The 18,379-nt window shown below is 43.0% G+C and overlaps 1 protein-coding gene and 2 long non-coding RNA genes across 9 annotated transcripts; 2 read left to right on the top strand and 1 right to left on the bottom strand.

Moving 5' to 3' along the window:
- The first annotated feature begins 3,691 nt into the window (after positions 1 to 3,691).
- LOC124271889 lies at positions 3,692 to 3,887 on the top strand. The gene is made up of 2 exons (XR_006897169.1): positions 3,692 to 3,796; positions 3,832 to 3,887. It is a non-coding gene; the product is annotated as an uncharacterized LOC124271889 (long non-coding RNA).
- A 312-nt stretch (positions 3,888 to 4,199) lies between these two features.
- LOC124271888 lies at positions 4,200 to 16,366 on the bottom strand. Of its 5 annotated transcripts, none has more exons than XM_046707058.1 (5): positions 16,301 to 16,366; positions 10,769 to 11,292; positions 10,095 to 10,217; positions 9,641 to 9,682; positions 4,200 to 7,928 (listed from the first exon to the last, which is right to left on the bottom strand). In XM_046707058.1, exons 2-5 carry the CDS (start codon positions 10,947 to 10,949, stop codon positions 4,663 to 4,665), a joined length of 3,612 nt encoding a protein of 1,203 aa, XP_046563014.1. In that variant the 5' UTR covers positions 10,950 to 11,292; positions 16,301 to 16,366; the 3' UTR covers positions 4,200 to 4,662. The 5 variants fall into 5 exon arrangements, with proteins under 5 accessions (XP_046563014.1, XP_046563011.1, XP_046563015.1 ...); XM_046707055.1 differs by having other exon boundaries at positions 16,253 to 16,360; XM_046707059.1 differs by having other exon boundaries at positions 16,297 to 16,340.
- LOC124271891 lies at positions 12,646 to 15,376 on the top strand. 3 transcript variants are annotated; one of them, XR_006897172.1, is made up of 4 exons: positions 12,646 to 12,789; positions 12,940 to 12,989; positions 15,204 to 15,253; positions 15,304 to 15,376. It is a non-coding gene; the product is annotated as an uncharacterized LOC124271891 (long non-coding RNA). The 3 variants fall into 3 exon arrangements; XR_006897171.1 differs by lacking the exons at positions 12,646 to 12,789; positions 12,940 to 12,989; positions 15,204 to 15,253 and adding exons at positions 14,571 to 14,593; positions 14,944 to 15,143 and having other exon boundaries at positions 15,304 to 15,344; XR_006897170.1 differs by lacking the exons at positions 12,646 to 12,789; positions 12,940 to 12,989; positions 15,204 to 15,253 and adding exons at positions 14,637 to 14,843; positions 14,944 to 14,993 and having other exon boundaries at positions 15,304 to 15,367.
- Positions 16,367 to 18,379: the final 2,013 nt, after the last annotated feature.

An 18,379-nucleotide genomic window follows, 5' to 3' on the forward strand; every position in this document is an offset into this window, starting at 1 on the left:
TATACAACTAAAGACATGGTGCTTTCATTTTATGTTTAGTGGTGAAGCATTGTCTGGAGAAAATGATGCTACACTCGAGTGGAACAGTAATTAGACTGGTTAGCTTGCGCTGCTCGCATACGACAGTTGCTGAGACGGACATTGTACGAGTAAAAGGTGAAATTCTTGAAAATGTCTTTTTCGTGAAGTCATTCAATGAAATAAGAAAGTATTTTGGCAGGAAAAGCCAAGTGACCTCAAGTTATTCTGGACGATAGCCTAGTGGTTAAATCATTTACACATCACGCCGAGGATGTTATCACTCATGGATCACAGGCAAATTGTAGCGCAAATAGGGTTGCGCAACAACGAGAACTTGACCAGTCTTCCTATATGCGAGCGAGGTCATTTTTCTCTTTGATGCGCATCCCTATTTGCGCTACAATTTGCCTGTGCATGGATACAATCATTCGTGACCAACTCGTGTTATTTCGGGACAAGCCGAATACTTGGAGATTACGGAAAGGATCGAGTGGTGACGAATGGGATACAATCTGCGAAGCCAGTTTCTGGTGTCCCATGCATTGAGATTACTAGAACCACGGAGACTATATCATGTTGTAGAGTATCCCTGCTAGAACATTGCAGAAGACGGCGACAAACCACACTCCCTCACGCACCCTGTACTTTCCATCTAATTTCATTACAAAATAGGCTTGCGCGTTCCATCTGGTATAATCTTCAGATTGCAGTCTTTTTGGGGGGGAGAATGTACGCATATTTATCTCTGAAAAGTGATGCGTATGGTGTAGGTGATCTTTAAGTGGTCAGCCATACATCATGTTTTCCCCTTGATGCATGTGCTGTTAGACATATAAGTTTAATCTACACCTGTCAAAGTCTATTAATATTTTTGTCATGAAATCTTACGTTACGACTAAGAGGTATTCAGTTTTCCTGCCAACACCAGAACCAACAGACCCAGTGAAACAGCACTGCGTATAGGTGTCTTCACAGGGATTCGAATCACTGTTTGGACAATAATTTTTTAAAAATAAAAAACTAGATTTTTGCAACCGTATATTGTTTTTATATGTTATGAGTAACTTATATGTCAAATTTGAACGAAATCGGTGAAGAAATGGATTTTTTAGAAAATTCTCCCGCTACACTCATTACATAAAATACACGTAAATTCTCCGCTACACTCATTACATAAAATACACGTGTATTTTTATGTAATGAGTGTAGCGGAGAATTTTCTAAAAAATCCATTTCTTCACCGATTTCGTTCAAATTTGACATATAAGTTACTCATAACATATAAAAACAATATACGGTTGCAAAAATCTAGATTTTTATTTTTAAAAATTATTGTGCAAACAGTGATTCGAACCCCTGTGGTTGTCCTGCTACAAATGGAACGTCTTTTTATCTTTTTCGTGAAACCCTAGTAGTCTCTTTCCCGTCAGTGCACATTTCGCTGCTGATATTATAGCCGGTTGTTAGCTATTCGATCTCCGGTGTTTCAATGTACAATGTTAAGTGTTTTCAGTGTTTATGAATTTATCTGTTTATTCATGCAAACTTGTCTGCTTGTCTGATGTTTCAATGTACACATTTTCTTGTCCAGAGTGATATTTTCTCAAGTTTTCTGTAATTTTTATTGAATCAAATTGATCAACGTTTGAAAATTCTTAATAAATAGGAGAAACTTTTACGAAGAAATTCAGAAAACAGTGCAAAACACGATAAATTGAAAAAACAACAACATTCACCATCTTTCAACACAACACGTGAAAATAACGCACACCCACTCCAATGGCATTGGATTCACAACAGACGCCTGAAATCGCTGCTTATTCCTAAAACGGGTGTAAAACTTGCTGGCGTCATGCTGAAGACCCGGGTCCCACTTCTTGTAATGTGTTCATTCTTGGTGGCCCCTTTCGTGAATGTAGGCTTTAAAGTAGCTTGTCTCAAGCAAGAGATCCCTCACAGAAATGTCGACCCGAGCCTTCTCCCCATGGTCAACGCAATTACTGTCAGGCCTCCTACCAACCCAAAGGCACTGTATGAAATAAGGCCCGTCCGACCGACCGAGACGGGTTTGATTTCAGAGGGACGGTCTAGATTTACAGCTCGCCAGCCCGATGATGGTCTGGTAAAAAAATATATGTTATATACATCTGAGACATATCTTGGTGTCTGTTCTGGTTAAATCCATTTTGGACTGGTAACATTTTGAAGTTACCAGCCCTGATGTCTGACTGGGGTTTTGGCTTATTTCATACAATGCCAAAGGTAACTGATGATCAAATGAATATGAAAAATGAAAACTTTGCGAAAACCTCGATCCATTGTGCCACCACTCATTATGTGTGCAGATACTTTCATTAAACATGGTAGCAGACTAGTGTCCGGCTAGGTTTAAGACACAGCTTTCCGGTTTATCAGTCTGCTTCAATATTTACAGCACATGGCAACATCTTACCTCTGAGATGGCAACTGTTGCGGCCTCGTTACAACCTTGTATAAAGGCCAACATTCATCTTTCTAAAATTGGACCATCCAAGCTACTCCCACTACCACTGAAGGGGTCGTTGTACTACAGATATGTACCCCAGGTACGTTTCTGTGTACAGAAATGTACACTAAACAAAGTCAAACTACAGAAACGCACCCGGTACCCTACACGACGGACGGGTATATATTTCGCAACCTCAAACTGATCCCGTATTCAGCTGATTACGAGTAATACTGTGCATCGTGAAATATTCCTTACGTATATATTTTGTATGCTCGTTTCCATCAAAAATTATCTATTACAACAGTACGACAGTTCCGATCAAGAAAACGATACAGTGCAGAATGGAATCGTCCTGGGGGACGTTGCTGTATTCTGATGTGGCTGGGGATCATTTCTGTATACCAAATACACAAAACGCCGCGAGGAGCCTGACATGGCATTACATATCAAGCTGAGGCTGTTAAGACCTTGACGTGTGATAACATATCCAATATTTCAAAAGCCAAGGCATGTTTGTGATAAACTTTATTAATTTATTAAACACGTTTTAAAACTTCTTTTAAACATCTTTTAAAACATATAAATATAAGTTTTCAACATAAGGGAACACAGGAATGGTTACTGGGGTAACTGGGTTCCTTCTTAGGTGCAATGATTGAACGAGATTCCATGCTGAAGAACATTAATGATTGAACGAGATTCCATGCTGAAGAACAGTAATGATTGAACGAGATTCCATGCTGAAGAACATTAATGATTGAACGAGATTCCATGCTGAAGAACATTACTGACTGAACAAGATTCCATGCTGAAGAACATTACTGAATGAACAAGATTCCATGCTGAAGAACATTACTGATGAGATTCCACACTCAAGGAAAAACATTACTGACTGAACAAGATTCCATGCTGAAGAACATTACTGAATGAATGAGATTCCACACTGAAGAACATTACTGAATGAATGAGATTCCACACTGAAGAACATTACTGATGAGATTCCACACTCAAGGAAAAATATTACTGACTGAACAAGATTCCATGCTGAAGATCATTACTGACTGAATGAGATTCCATGCTGAAGAACATTAATGACTGAATGAGATTCCATGCTGAAAAACATTACTGACTGAATGAGATTCCATGCTGAAGAACATTACTGACTGAACAAGATTCCATGCTGAAGAACAGTACTGAATGAATGAGATTCCACACTGAAGAACATTACTGATTGAGCGAGATTCCACACTGAAGAACATTACTGATTGAGCAAGATTCCACTATGATGTATACCAATGACTGAGCAAGATTCCATGCTGAAGAACATTAGTGATTGTGTGAGAATTAAATTACATCACTACAAAAGCAGTGAAATAAACAATAAAATAATGATGAGATTCCACACTCAAGGAAGAACATTACTGACTGAACAAGATTCCATGCTGAAGAACATTACTGATTGAGCAAGATTCCACACTGAAGAACATTACTGATTGAGCGAGATTCCACACTGAAGAACATTACTGACTGAGCGAGTTTCCACACTGAAGAACATTACTGAATAAATGAGATTCCACACTGAAGAACATTACTGACTGAACAAGATTCCATGCTGAAGAACATTACTGATTGAGCGAGATTCCATGCTGAAGAACATTACTGATTGAGCAAGATTCCACACTGAAGAACATTACTGAATGAATGAGATTCCACACTGAAGAACATTACTGAATGAACAAGATTCCATGCTGAAGAACATTACTGATTGTGCGAGAATTACATTACATCACTACAAAAACAGTGAAATAAACAATAAAATAATGATTGGTAATAATAACCAAACTACAATATGGAGTATGAGTGAGTGAGTGTATGTGAGTTAGTGAGTTTTGTTGGTTAAAACAACCATGTGTGACTCCTCTTTTCAGACAAAGAAATTATTCATTTCAAAGTACTCACTGTAGAACATATTTTCTTTCAAACAAACAACCCCAGACAGAACAGTAGTTCCCACCCATCCTACGACCACCACACCCCAAAACCGATTACAACAACCATTCCCATCCCAACACCCCCCGCTGTTTCCACTGCAGCCACCCTGATCCACACCTTATTCCCACACAAACCCCAGAAGCTCATTTAGTCTTAGGACTTCACAAGTTTCCCTTTTCTACAAGTAACTTGACAATATCCTCTTGATGAGATAGTACGGCATAATTTAATGCTGTGCGCCCTTCATTGTCAGAAATACATGGATCAGCCCCACCATCCAGAAGTAACTTCACACTCTCTTCACCCTGCGACATCACTGCAAGGTGTAGTGGAGTACAACCTGATTCATCCTGCACACCTGGATCAGCCCCTTTTTCCAGCAGCAGCTGTAGGGTCAGGCCAACACTCCCTGCCCTTGCCACATAATGTAAAGGGGTGCTACCATCATTGTCCACGGCATTGTGATCCGCCCCTGAGTTCAGAAGATGCTGCACAAGCTTCTCACAATGTCTCTGATTAGCAGCATAGTGTAATGGGGTTCTTCCATGTTTATCCTTCAGATGCGGATCAACACCTTTCTCAAGCAGGAACATCACAATGGATTCACAGCTGGGTCTCTTCTGTTGCCTGCACGCTGCATGGAGCAAGGTTGCATCCTCCATGTCTGTAGCATGAATATCCAAGCCTGCCTCAACAAGCATTTCCACTGCTTCCTCATCAGACTCTACAGCATAGAACAGGGCCGTTCTACCAGACCTGTCTGTCCCACTAGTCGCCCCGTTGTGGGCAGCTCTGAAGTATTGGAGTTTCTCTACTGTGTCTTTCCCTGACCATGCACTATAATGCATAACATTTCTGCCCCAGTCGTCCACTGCATCTACTTCAGCACCTTTGGCAATGAGGTATTTTGTTGTTTCTAAATCACAGTTTTCTGTTACCTGATGCAACACTGTTTTTCGCTCTTTGTATTTGAGATTCAGTTCTGCACCCTTATCACACAGGTATCTGACAGTCTGGATGTCACCAATCCTAGCTGCTTTCAGGATACAAGTGTTTCCATCAATATCAGACTCATTGACATCACTTCCTGCTTCCAGAAGAGCTCTGACAGTTCCAGTAGCCGATGAACAAAACTCGTTCCTGTAATACTGATCATCAGGGTATAGATACGTAAATGGTGTGGATCCTTTACCATCCGCTTCATTTACAGAAGCTCCGTGGTCCAAGAGGATGTTGACAGCATCCAAATTCATATCCCTAGCAGCTGCATGTAACAGCGTTTCTCCAAATGTATTCCGTCTGCTCACATCAGCTCCTTGAGTGATGAGGTACGTCATACAGTCATAATTACCATATGCCAATGCTAATTCAAGTGGACTGTCATCTTCGTCTACCAATCCATTCAAGCATTCATATATCGATATCCCTTTCTGTGTGGAATATTCAATGAGTTCATGCATGCACTCTGTACCACCAAATGCTGCTGCTTGTTGGACGGATGTGGTGTGTCTGTATAGAAGATCGGGACTTCTGAACCTCTTCAGAGGGTTGATATTCGGGTTCTGGAGGAAATATCTCAGGGCTGTCGCGTCTGGATGACAGGCTGACAGCCACACAAGGTAGCTGATGTCAGTATCACACCCTGTTGTAAACAAGGCAACAATGATATCAAAGTAGCACTTTTCCCCACTACCTGCATTCAAAGTGTGCTTTCCTTTCAAGCTTGTGCGTCCACTCGCATCCAGTAACATCACCAACTGGTTCTGGAACATGTCCATATGTTGTCCGCTTTGTTTCAGCTTTCGGACCAACAGTTGTACCAGATAGGTATTTCCATTCATAACAGCAAGACTGAACAAGTCCTCCAGATCAATCACACTTTCGATCTGGCTCTCAAGGTGCTGGTAAATATCATACGCTATGTTATTGTCACATTTTGAATGACACAGAGCCCTGAAACAGTCCACATCAGGTGTCACCCCCATCTGAATCAACTCACTGATGATGTCGTCATCCTGAACATAAATCGCACAGGCCAAATCAGTGGATGTAAACTTAGACCTGTCTCCCATTCTTGACAGCAGCTGTTTGACTGCATGTTTGTGTTTATTTAGGATGAAGGCGGTTGACAATTTACTGTATGTAAACATATGAATTTTGTTCCATAGCAACATCGGATGTGGAATGGAAACAGTTGTTGGTTTCAAATCCTGGAGTAACAGTTTTATTAGGAGCTCATCTGTCCATGTTTCCAAAAGAAGTTGCACAAAGTCCTCATGGTGAAACGAGGGATGGTTGAGAACCTGACTATCACCAGACACCAACAGGTTGGTTATACGACCTGCCAGCGAGGGGAAGCAGTGTTCAGGAAGACAAACAGTGTTAACAGTGTTGCCATCAGTGTCAGTTCTAACCAGCTCTATCAACATGTCAGAAGAACACACGTCTATACAAAAGCCTGGATACCTTTTGGCGAAGGTCATAAAGACAGCATCATGTACAGACTGATGCTGGAACGCGTAGCCAAGTCCAGTGCGGCGGAGGTACGTGCTGCACAACGAGTCTGCTTTGTCTTTAATATAGGAAAGAGACACATCGCCTGCCATGTGACAACACTCCTTCAAATTTGCTATAAGCGTTCCAATCTGGCATTTGATTGGATGGATCTGTCGCACATCTAACTCCCCTTTACACATCAAAGCTATCAGTAGGACCAGGTAACCAATACTGTCATTGACCTGTAGATTGTTTACCTCAGCAAGAATAAACTCGGTTGGTTGAAAGAAAAATGCAATCCCTTTCATTTGAGCTTCCTTGCAGCCTGTAAAAAACACACAACACTGAACAAATCCAAGTGATATCTCTACCTCATCTATCCTAACAAAATCATCTTCGCTGATATCAAGACCACATATTTTTTTCAACATGTTTCTTTTTTCATTGCTCGTTAAGGGGTACTTGTTGCCATCCATGTCCACACAGAGAGCTTTCTTCACGATGTCATATTTCTTCATCCTGTATTTACACAAGATGGCTATCTCGGACCTGGATGTAAGGATGCAGAAGATATCTCCCGATTCAACCTGAGGCCACATGATATCAAAATATCTTTCACACTCTCTGATTCGATCATTATTCAAGTTGTTTGAACCATATATGTCATCAATCAACACCACAAACTTTGTTTTGTTAAATGTCTTTGGGATGAAATCCCACTGTTGCCATTCAGATATATTAACTGGTTTTCTGCCTGTTTTCCTTGAAATGTGCGACAGCAGACGTAAGGCAAGCCTGGTTTTCCCGGAGCCAGATTTCCCTTTGATGAATATTGAACCGTACTGATGAAGAAGACGGAACGCTGTTCGAGCAGAACGAGTTGAAACATACGGCTTCGCTTCAGCTTCATGAATGAGTCCCAACGTTGAACCTAAAATTCAGTAAATTAAATTTTGTTAATATAGGTACTCCAATACAGCATATCATCCCAAACAACATTAATCTTGAACATAACCTCCTTGTTGCTAATCACCGCCCCTCATTTCCAACTAACATGCAGTTCAAAGTGGCATCAACCCTACCTCAGAGTAACAATAAGGCTGACATAAGGGACCATTCTTAATTTATGTCTAGAAGTGTGATGATGATTTAAGAGGGTCATCTAGTGTGTTCTGGGGGTCCATCCACTGTGTTCTGGGGAGGTATGGGGGTAATCCACTGTGTTCTGGGGAGGTATGGGGGTCATCCACTGTGTTCTGGGGTCCAGGTATGGGGGGCATCACTTTGTACACATGTACTAGGTGGGGTCAGCAATATTGTATATAAAATATTCAAAATGTATTATCGACGTATGTACACATAAAAAATATGCACGATACGGTAGGAAATGATTTGGAAAACGTAGCAGATACCCACCACAGTAATGGTGTACGGTCTTAGAATCATTTACAGGATGTATTTATCGGAATATGTATTGGTTTATTGTTTATTGACCTGCTTACACAAGAGTAGCAATGTTGTGGTGCATAAAAGAAACGAAACACAAGATTACTGATATGCCATTTAATTCCATTCAGTACTCTAAATGTACACTTTAGGTTTTCCAGTACTCCTATATTGAACAAATAAGGAGTACATACTCCTGATGTTGAAAAATTATCTGGAGCCCTGTACCCCACTAAAAGTCATGTACAAAATCAATGACCCCCTCTCCTCACTTTCCCATAATTGTTCAGCTGGCCCTTATCTGGAGCCCTGGGGGTTATTCACATAGTACATGCTTCTCCATAAAACTCATCAGCACCCCCTAGCCATAAATTATGAATGGTCCCTAAGACTTTCTATCAATGTGAGAGTTAGTTTTCAGTTTATTTGGCTCAAAAAAACATTGAACACTCCCAACAGAGATTGCAGCAAGCTGCAATGGTTTGACCCTTTCTTCAAGATGTGTAGAAAACAACCCAATCCATTAATTCACCTCAGATGATGAACACATATTGCCTGGATCCTATTCTAGACAGAATACCACAGTAGCACCTAAAAACAGATCAAACTGCAAAATATATCAGCAAAACTACTCATGTTAAGCCCATTCATTAATGTCAGGTAGGGATCATCCTCGATAATGGTATAAGTTACGATCACTCTCCACTATACCCTGGATGCATCTACGGCTTGGGGGGGCGATGATTTTATTACCTCCCTTGGCTGGATTTTTATCCAGTCAGGTGCCTACGCTGGAAAGTTGAGCGTACCAATCACTACTCACTTTCGCGTCTTAAATTATCTAACCATTTAAACTTGGCAACACAATTGATGCACTGGTACTCTGAAAAAAGTAGAAGGAGTTTTTTCATATATTCTTTTTAAAGTTTCAGATCCGGGAGTTTGTCTTTATTATTTCCCAAAAAATCTGAGTGGCACTGCGAACAAACCTTTGCGACTGCGGCCGCAATCTTTGTTGACACTGGCAAGCTCGGTTGTAATGGCGGCTTAGCTGATTGGCTATTGTGAGAATGCGGAGCCAGCCAAGGGAGGTAATAAAATCATCGCCCCAAGCCGTGGATGCCTCCAGGGTATAGTGGAGAGTGATCGTAACGTATACCCTGGAGATTATCGAGGGATGGGTCGGGATATACTTACTGACAAGGTTTTCAAATGGAGATGGACTGGACTGCTCAGTTCCTGGGGAAATAAACACAATGTTACTATTTTACAACAAATTGTTGCTGGGTCAAACATTAAATTGATTTTTTGTTACAGGGGTTGTGTGACTTGTTCCCTTTGTATGATTCAGGTAAACAGTTTCAATTCAAGCCTTGAAATGTTTTTAAGTACCATTTTTTCCTCAAACACATTTTCTAGATAGAGGATCAAGAACAAAGAAGAAAAGGAGGGTAACCTCAACCTCCAATGCTTGTTCACTCACTCACTCACTCACTCACTCACTCACTCATGCTCATCATGTTGAGATTAATATCTCAATACAGCAGCATGTATTTTCGGCGAATAACAAAGACCAAAAACACTAAATATTGTAGAAGAATTCAAAAACACACAATAGCAATTACATTGAAAGTCACACAGCACCATCTACCTTGATGTTCGATAGTGTTGATGACGGAAGTCTTGCTTCTGATGGCGACATCCCTCGCCTTGATGCTGTTTATCACCACGATGTCTTCACACCCTCTGATGTTGTTGACTGTGTGTGTACCATCTGCAAGGAAACAACCCCGCGGGGTATGGGTTACAAGGGTCTCAGAAGTCTACGCGGGTCGGGCTGGTGGTGTGGCTCGGTACCTACAGGCCGCCATCATACAGCTGGAATATTGCTCAGAGTGCCTTTAAACAGCAAACAAATATAAGGACCACAGGACCACAGTTTGTTCAGACATGTCCTATGAACCAGGTTCTTTCTGTCATTGCAAGGAAAGAGTCAAAGTGAGGTCAAGAGAAAGACTTTGGAACTAATCTTATTCACATGTACTTTTGAATTTAGCTAGATTTTCAAAATGTTCCTGACGTCTTCTTACATAAATATATAGACAAGGAACAGTCTCAAACCCGTTGGGTATCTCGTTCAAGAACATTTATTTTGCAAACACCTAGAAAAGTATATTCAACAAAGTGTTCTTTCTCCTGAAAACAGATTTTACCTATTTGTTTACATTCATGACTATATCATTTCATTCCTATATTTTGAATGAAACAGCACATACTAGTATGCAGAGTTTACTAGAGACCATCTTGAATTTGTAAACTTCTTACCAAGCGACATAAACGTGTTGACCGAAACATCCATGTCCTCCGGTTGACTCCGACCGGCATCAGCGCCGACACATGATGCATAGCTGTCTGGACACCAGGTGTTACAGCCAGGGGGGAGTGACTGTCTACCCCTTATTCCCTCTACATCGTGATGCGCCATTGGTTCTTCTTTGAGAGACATATTCTCTAATATGCAATCTCAGAAATTTTCGTCAGAATGTTTTTGGTCCGTAATTGTGCAAATGGCCTCCAGTTGTAATGCCAGATCATGCTATTTGAAACCTGTGATGTGAATTTTGGGTCATTTCTATCACTGTCATGTTTGCGTGTCACAACAGCCGTCCATGACCTCTTCTGGTTTGTGACAGGTGCTTGTGTTCAAGCAGGAGTGGGTCCAACGTCATCAGCAGGTTCCATCCTCTGACCGATTGTTTATGCAGTGGGGTGGCCCAGTGGTTGAAGCGTTTGGTTCCCGTGATAATACAGTCTGTCAAGCCCATCTTGGTATCCAAACCTTGATATTCCTGGAAAAGCATTAAATGTTCATATTCAGTTTAACAATCCATATCCTCAGGGGAGAATATATACTACTCACACTGCTAAGGATCACAAAAATCTTCAACTTTACTTAAACATAGATTTATAATTTGAAATTGTATCCATTTAAAACTAGATAAATAATGATATGGTAACCCCTCTTTAGGCAAACAGCCACATTAATCTAACCTTATGCACTTGATACATGAGTAACCATAGAAATGGTTTTCATGGCATCAATCAAACATTTTGCAAATCATGGAACGAGTGATTGACAAGTACACAACACCTGTGAATAGCAGGTATCGGATCCACAAGATGCAATGACATACTGAAACCTAGGATCCATGCTTACAATAAGCTTAGATATTTAAACCAAATTAGACCCCACATCAGAGTTTTCTGTTGAATCAATGATGTGATCCTTAGCAAAGTGTGAATAGTATTTTTTGTGAAAACATGTTCATTGCCATCTTATAGAATGTCTTAAAGCAGTGGGAGACCACCACCACACCCATCCACCCCACCCCACCCCTTCCCACCCCACCCCACCCCACCCCACCCTGCCCTGCCCTGCCAATTCCACAAAAACACGCATGCACACATGTCCATGCAAGCACACATATAACATGTGAATATACAATGGTTCGGCCCTTAAAATGGACCCTGTTAAGATAGAAACAACAAGTATTATGTACTCATGATTAATTTATTTGGATGAAAAGTAAACCAATCAATTTCGCTGCGAATGTTTCTGTCAGGAATGACAATGTTCAATGTGTATCTTTAAAGATATATAATCTTGCTTCCAGCAGCAGCCATACAGATACATGTAGTGTTCAGTTTAGTTTTCAGCTTCTGTGGTATTGAAAACAACACCCAAAACTTATTAGCCTCTGGGGCCATTAGGCCTACATTTCTTGCCACTAGCTAACGGGCACACATACTAGTTTTAAACCCCAGGAATATACACATGGTAAGAAATGAGTCGGTGTGGCATGGAAGACAACGTCACATGTCAAGATCCTGACAACACCCTGCAGGACCAAGGCAAGGCCTAACCTCACTGAGAGTTGTGATTGGATCCGACAGCCAAGGCGAGGTGCTGCCTCACCAAAGAGCCATGACTGTAAGGTGTAATGATGGTGTCCCACAGTCAAGATAAGACCCTGCCTCACTGTTAGGTGTCATGATGGTGTCCCACAGTCAAGATAAGACCCTGCCTCACTGTAAGGTGTCATGATGGTGTCCCGCAGTCAAGATAAGACCGTGTCTCACCATAAGGTGTCATGATGGTGTCCCACAGTCAAGATAAGACCCTGTCTCACAGTACGGTGTCATGATGGTGTCCCACAGTCAAGATAAGACCCTGCCTCACTGTAAGGTGTCATGATGGGGTCCCACAGTCAAGATAAGACCCTGCCTCACCGTAAGGTGTAATGATGGTGTCCCACAGTCAAGATAAGACCCTGCCTCACTGTAAGGTGTAATGATGGTGTCCCGCAGTCAAGATAAGACCAGGCCTCACTGTGAGGTGTCATGATGGTGTCCCACAGTCAAGATAAGGCCCTGCCTCACTGTAAGGTGTAATGATGGTGTCCCGTAGTCAAGATAAGGCCAGGCCTCACTGTGAGGTGTCATGATGGTGTCCCGCAGTCAAGATAAGGCCCTGCCTCACTGTAAGGTGTAATGATGGTGTCCCACAGTCAAGATAAGACCCTGCCTCACCATAAGGTGTAATGATGGTGTCCCGCAGTCAAGATAAGACCCTGCCTCACTGTAAGGTGTAATGATGGTGTCCCACAGTCAAGATAAGACCCTGCCTCACTGTAAGGTGTAATGATGGTGTCCCGCAGTCAAGATAAGACCCTGTCTCACCATAAGGTGTAATGATGGTGTCCCACAGTCAAGATAAGACCCTGCCTCACAGTACGGTGTCATGATGGTGTCCCACAGTCAAGATAAGACCCTGCCTCACTGTAAGGTGTCATGATGGTGTCCTGCAGTCAAGATAAGGCCTTCCCTCACTGTAAGGTGTAATGATGGTGTTCCACAGTCAAGATAAGACCCTGCCTCACCATAAGGTGTCATGATGGTGTCCCACAGTCAAGATAAGACCCTGCCTCACTGTAAGGTGTCATGATGGTGTCCCGCAGTCAAGATAAGACCCTGCCTCACCATAAGGTGTCATGATGGTGTGCTGCAGTCAAGATAAGACCCTGCCTCACTGTAAGGTGTCATGATGGTGTCCCACAGTCAAGATAAGACCAGGCCTCACAGTACGGTGTCATGATGGTGTCCCACAGTCAAGATAAGACCCTGACTCACTGTAAGGTGTCATGATGGTGACCTGCAGTCAAGATAAGACCCTGCCTCACTGTACGGTGTCATGATGGTGTCCCACATTCAAGATAAGGCCAGGCCTCACAGTACGGTGTCATGATGGTGTCCCACAGTCAAGATAAGACCCTGCCTCACTGTAAGGTGTAATGATGGTGTCCTGCAGTCAAGATAAGGCCAGGCCTCACCGTACGGTGTCATGATGGTGTCCCACAGTCAAGATAAGACCCTGCCTCACAGTACGGTGTCATGATGGTGTCCCGCAGTCAAGATAAGACCCTGCCCCACTGTAAGGTGTCATGATGGTGTCCCACAGTCAAGATAAGGCCCTGCCTCACTGTAAGGTGTCATGATGGTGTCCCACAGTCAAGATAAGACCCTGCCTCACTGTAAGGTGTCATGATGGTGTCCCACAGTCAAGATAAGACCCTGCCTCACTGTAAGGTGTCATGGTGGTGTCCCGCAGTCGAGATAAGGCCAGGCCTCACCGTACAGTGTCATGATGGTGTCCCACCCACAGTCAAGATAAGACCCTGCCCCACTGTAAGGTGTCATGATGGTGTCCCACAGTCAAGATAAGGCCCTGGCTCACAGTACGGTGTCATGATGGTGTCCCACATTCAAGATAAGGCCAGGCCTCACTGTAAGGTGTCATGATGGGGTCCCACAGTCAAGACAAGACCCTGCCTCACCATAAGGTGTCATGATGGTGTCCCGCAGTCAAGATAAGACCCTGCCTCACTGTACGGTGTCATGATGGTGTCCCGCATTCAAGATAAGGCCAGGCCTTACAGTACGGTGTCATGATGGTGTCCCACAGTCAAGATAAGACCCTGCCTCACGGTAAGGTGTAATGATGGTGTCCTGCAGTCAAGATAAGGCCAGGCCTCAGCGTACGGTGTCATGTTGGTGTCCCACAGTCAAGATAGGACCCTGCCTCACTGTAAGGTGTCATGATGGTGTCCCGCAGTCAAGATAAGGCCAGGCCTCACTGTAAGGTGTCATGATGGTGTCCCGCAGTCAAGATAAGGCCCTCCCTCACAGTAAGGTGTCATGATGGTGTCCCGCAGTCAGGATAAGGACCTGCCTCACTGTTAGATGTCATGATGGTGTCCCGCAGTCAAGATAAGGCCCTGCCTCACCGTAAGGTGTCATGATGGTGTCCAGCAGTCAAGATAAGGCCCTGTCTCACTGTAAGGTGTCATGATGGTGTCCCACAGTCAAGATAAGACCAGGCCTCACCGCACGGTGTCATGATGGTGTCCCGCAGTCAAGATAAGGCCAGGCCTCACTGTGAGGTGTCATGATGGTGTCCCGCAGTCAAGATAAGGCCCTGCCTCACCGTAAGGTGTAATGATGGTGTCCCACAGTCAAGATAAGACCCTGCCTCACCATAAGGTGTAATGATGGTGTCCCGCAGTCAAGATAAGACCCTGCCTCACCATAAGGTGTAATGATGGTGTCCCACAGTCAAGATAAGATCCTGCCTCACCCTAAGGTGTCATGATTGTGTCCCGCACTGGGCCGCAGTCAAGATAAGACCCTGCCTCACTGTAAGGTGTAATGATGGTGTCCCACAGTCAAGATAAGACCCTGCCTCACTGTAAGGTGTAATGATGGTGTCCTGTAGTCAAGATAAGACCCTGCCTCACCATAAGGTGTAATGATGGTGTGCTGCAGTCAAGATAAGGCCCTGCCTCACTGTAAGGTGTCATGATGGTGTCCCGCAGTCAAGATAAGACCCTGCCTCACTGTAAGGTGTCATGATGGTGTCCCGCAGTCAAGATAAGGCCCTGCCTCACAGTACGGTGTCATGATGGTGTCCCACAGTCAAGATAAGACCCTGCCCCACTGTAAGGTGTCATGATGGTGACCTGCAGTCAAGATAAGACCCTGCCTCACTGTAAGGTGTCATGATGGTGTCCCGCAGTCAAGATAAGACCAGGCCTCACCGCACGGTGTCATGATGGTGTCCCGTAGTCAAGATAAGGCCAGGCCTCACTGTTAGGTGTCATGATGGTGTCCCGCAGTCAAGATAAGGCCCTGCCTCACCGTAAGGTGTAATGATGGTGTCCCACAGTCAAGATAAGACCCTGCCTCACCATAAGGTGTAATGATGGTGTCCCGCAGTCAAGATAAGACCCTGCCTCACCATAAGGTGTAATGATGGTGTCCCACAGTCAAGATAAGACCAGGCCTCACCGCACGGTGTCATGATGGTGTCCCGCAGTCAAGATAAGGCCAGGCCTCACTGTGAGGTGTCATGATGGTGTCCCGCAGTCAAGATAAGTCCCACAGTCAAGATAAGACCCTGCCTCACCATAAGGTGTAATGATGGTGTCCCGCAGTCAAGATTAGACCCTGCCTCACCATAAGGTGTCATGGTGGTGTCCCGCAGTCAAGAAAAGCCCTTCACCGTGAGGTGTGATGCAGACATTTATCGTCACGACTTACGACTCTCCCTAAGACAGACATTGACAACACGCACCCGATGATGGTGGCAACCCGGAAGTAAATGTACTCAGTAGAGATAAAGTTTAGTGAAACTAAAGAAAAGACGTTATTTGAAAAGGTGTTGATCGATACTGGGAAATATATAGTTCCTACCTTTTAGTGGTTTTCTGTATTGCAACAAAAGGCCTTTGTTTTACCTACTGTTTCGTTGTTCTGGTCATGTCTCGGTCAACATTGGAAAACCCCAGGAAACTGGTTGGAGTTGTCTCCCTTGAAAGGCGTAGCGGAATACACGCAATTGCAATATTTAAACGCCTAATGTGTTTTAATCGTTGGCGTATGTCTGTTACATATAAATATAAAAAAATGCGAAACTGATATATGCTCTCGTAGCGCTCTTAACTTATGTAGATATAACATAATACATATGAGACATATGATATACAATGATAACAAATTCATTCATATATGCAGTAGACATGTATTGTATACCATCTGTATTACATGCATGAGACATAAATCATATAAATAATATGTGTATTATATACATATGACGTAAATGCAGGCGTGTGTGTACATGTCAATGGATAGATGGGCGGTGGGGTAGCCTAGTGGTTAAATCGTTGGCTCGTTACGCCGAAGACCCGGGATCGATTCCCCACATTGGTACAATGTGTGGAACCCATTTCCTGTGTCACCCGTCGTTATACTGCTGGACTATTGCTAAAAGCGGCGTAAAACCTAACTCACTCACTCACTCTGTCAAAAGAGTGACCAACACACAATCACAACTGTTTCCTAACGCTGGTATTTCTGCAGACCAACAACGGGAGAGGTAGGAGGGTTTACGATCAGCACTTTCTTGCTTTTGTTGTAGCTTTCGCAACGCTTTATATCTTATCACTACTACATTTGCAGTCTCTCACGTCAAGGCACTACTCCCTCCAACAAACTCATGACCGAAACCACATGTTCTGTCGGCGTCGCTGTATTGAAATGTTTAAATTAAGAAAGTATTACAGTGACATATATTTCTTGATACATTTTTACATGTTTCATATAATAATAATGGATATCCACCGACTGGTAGATGCTCAAGGCGCTACATAAACGCATACAATACATACAAAGTGGTCAGGCTGTTTGACTTGGTTGACACATGTCATCGGTTCCCAATTGCGGAGATCGTTGCTCATGCTGTTGATCACTGGATTTTCTGGTCCAGACTCGATTATTTACAGACCGCCGCCATATAGCTGGAATATTGTTGAGTGCGGCGTAAAACTTAACTCACTCACTCACTCACTGAACAGTAGTCAGTTGCATCACGGTGTTTAACCTTAATGATGGAGGAAAGCACTAAGCGATGCAGGTCACTCACTCACTCAATATATACAAATGGATATAATAGTTAAATAAGAATGCATTGAAATTGATGACTAAAAGACTGATTTTCGAAAAAGGCTTTTGGGAAAAGGATAGTTTTCACCTTAATTTTGAAAGTTTCCAATGTGGGAGACTGCTTTATATGGAGAGAGGGAGAATTCGACAAAGTAGGACGAGCGTATTGGAAAGACCTCTTGCCAAAGGAAGAAAGGAAAACTTTGGGATATTTGAGAACATTCTTAACAAAGGAAAGACCGTATATTTCAAGCTGCTGTGCACAGTGTGTCCCGTTTGTAGCATTGCTTGTCCAGCACACCAGCAGTCAGTTATATAACGTGTTCACGATAACCTTAACTTAATTAATCAAAGATAAAGTCAGTGAGCTGACGTTACCGGCTTTTCTTCTCTTGTACATCTCACAGTCAAGAGCAGATAGATACACCCTCCCTAGCAGGTGTGTGTTTGACAATCGACCAAGCTGTAATTAAAAATCAACTTTTGTTAAACAATATTGAGATTGTCATCTTTCTCATCTCTCCACCCCGTCCTCCTGTCGTAAATGCCATGGTCAAGCGCTGATAGATATTTAGTTACCAGCTGGTCCATGGGTGACCGTGGCTTCACTATAATTAAAATCAACTCTGGTTAGGCAATACCGAGATTATGTTCTTACCATCCGGTCCGCACTTTGACGCCATGGGGCAGATGCGTCATCTTGAAATTGTAACATCAGAGAAATTGTTAATAAACGTGTAGGTGTCCAAGGATCCTAGCTTGAATAAACTTGAGGACTCACAGCTCTCTCCTCTCTTGTCTCAAGGTAAGAAAACTTATTCTGTCTTAACTTCTCATTTCTTTTGTAATTATTGTCTATTTGAAGCACTTTATGGAATC

This window comes from Haliotis rubra, unplaced genomic scaffold, assembly GCF_003918875.1.
Source record: "Haliotis rubra isolate DU_JTF1 unplaced genomic scaffold, ASM391887v1 Scf164, whole genome shotgun sequence".
NCBI lineage: Eukaryota > Metazoa > Mollusca > Gastropoda > Lepetellida > Haliotidae > Haliotis > Haliotis rubra.

Bases quoted from the DNA above. Each gene is read 5' to 3' on its own strand.
- LOC124271888 (XM_046707058.1), bottom strand. From the start codon at position 10,949: ATGTCTCTCAAAGAAGAACCAATGGCGCATCACGATGTAGAGGGAATA. The intron at 9,683-10,094 runs GTAGATGGTGCT...TTATTTCCCCAG, and splicing joins CAACACTATCGAACATCAAG to GAACTGAGCAGTCCAGTCCA. The intron at 7,929-9,640 runs GTAAGTATATCC...ACTGAATTTTAG, and splicing joins TCCATTTGAAAACCTTGTCA to GTTCAACGTTGGGACTCATT.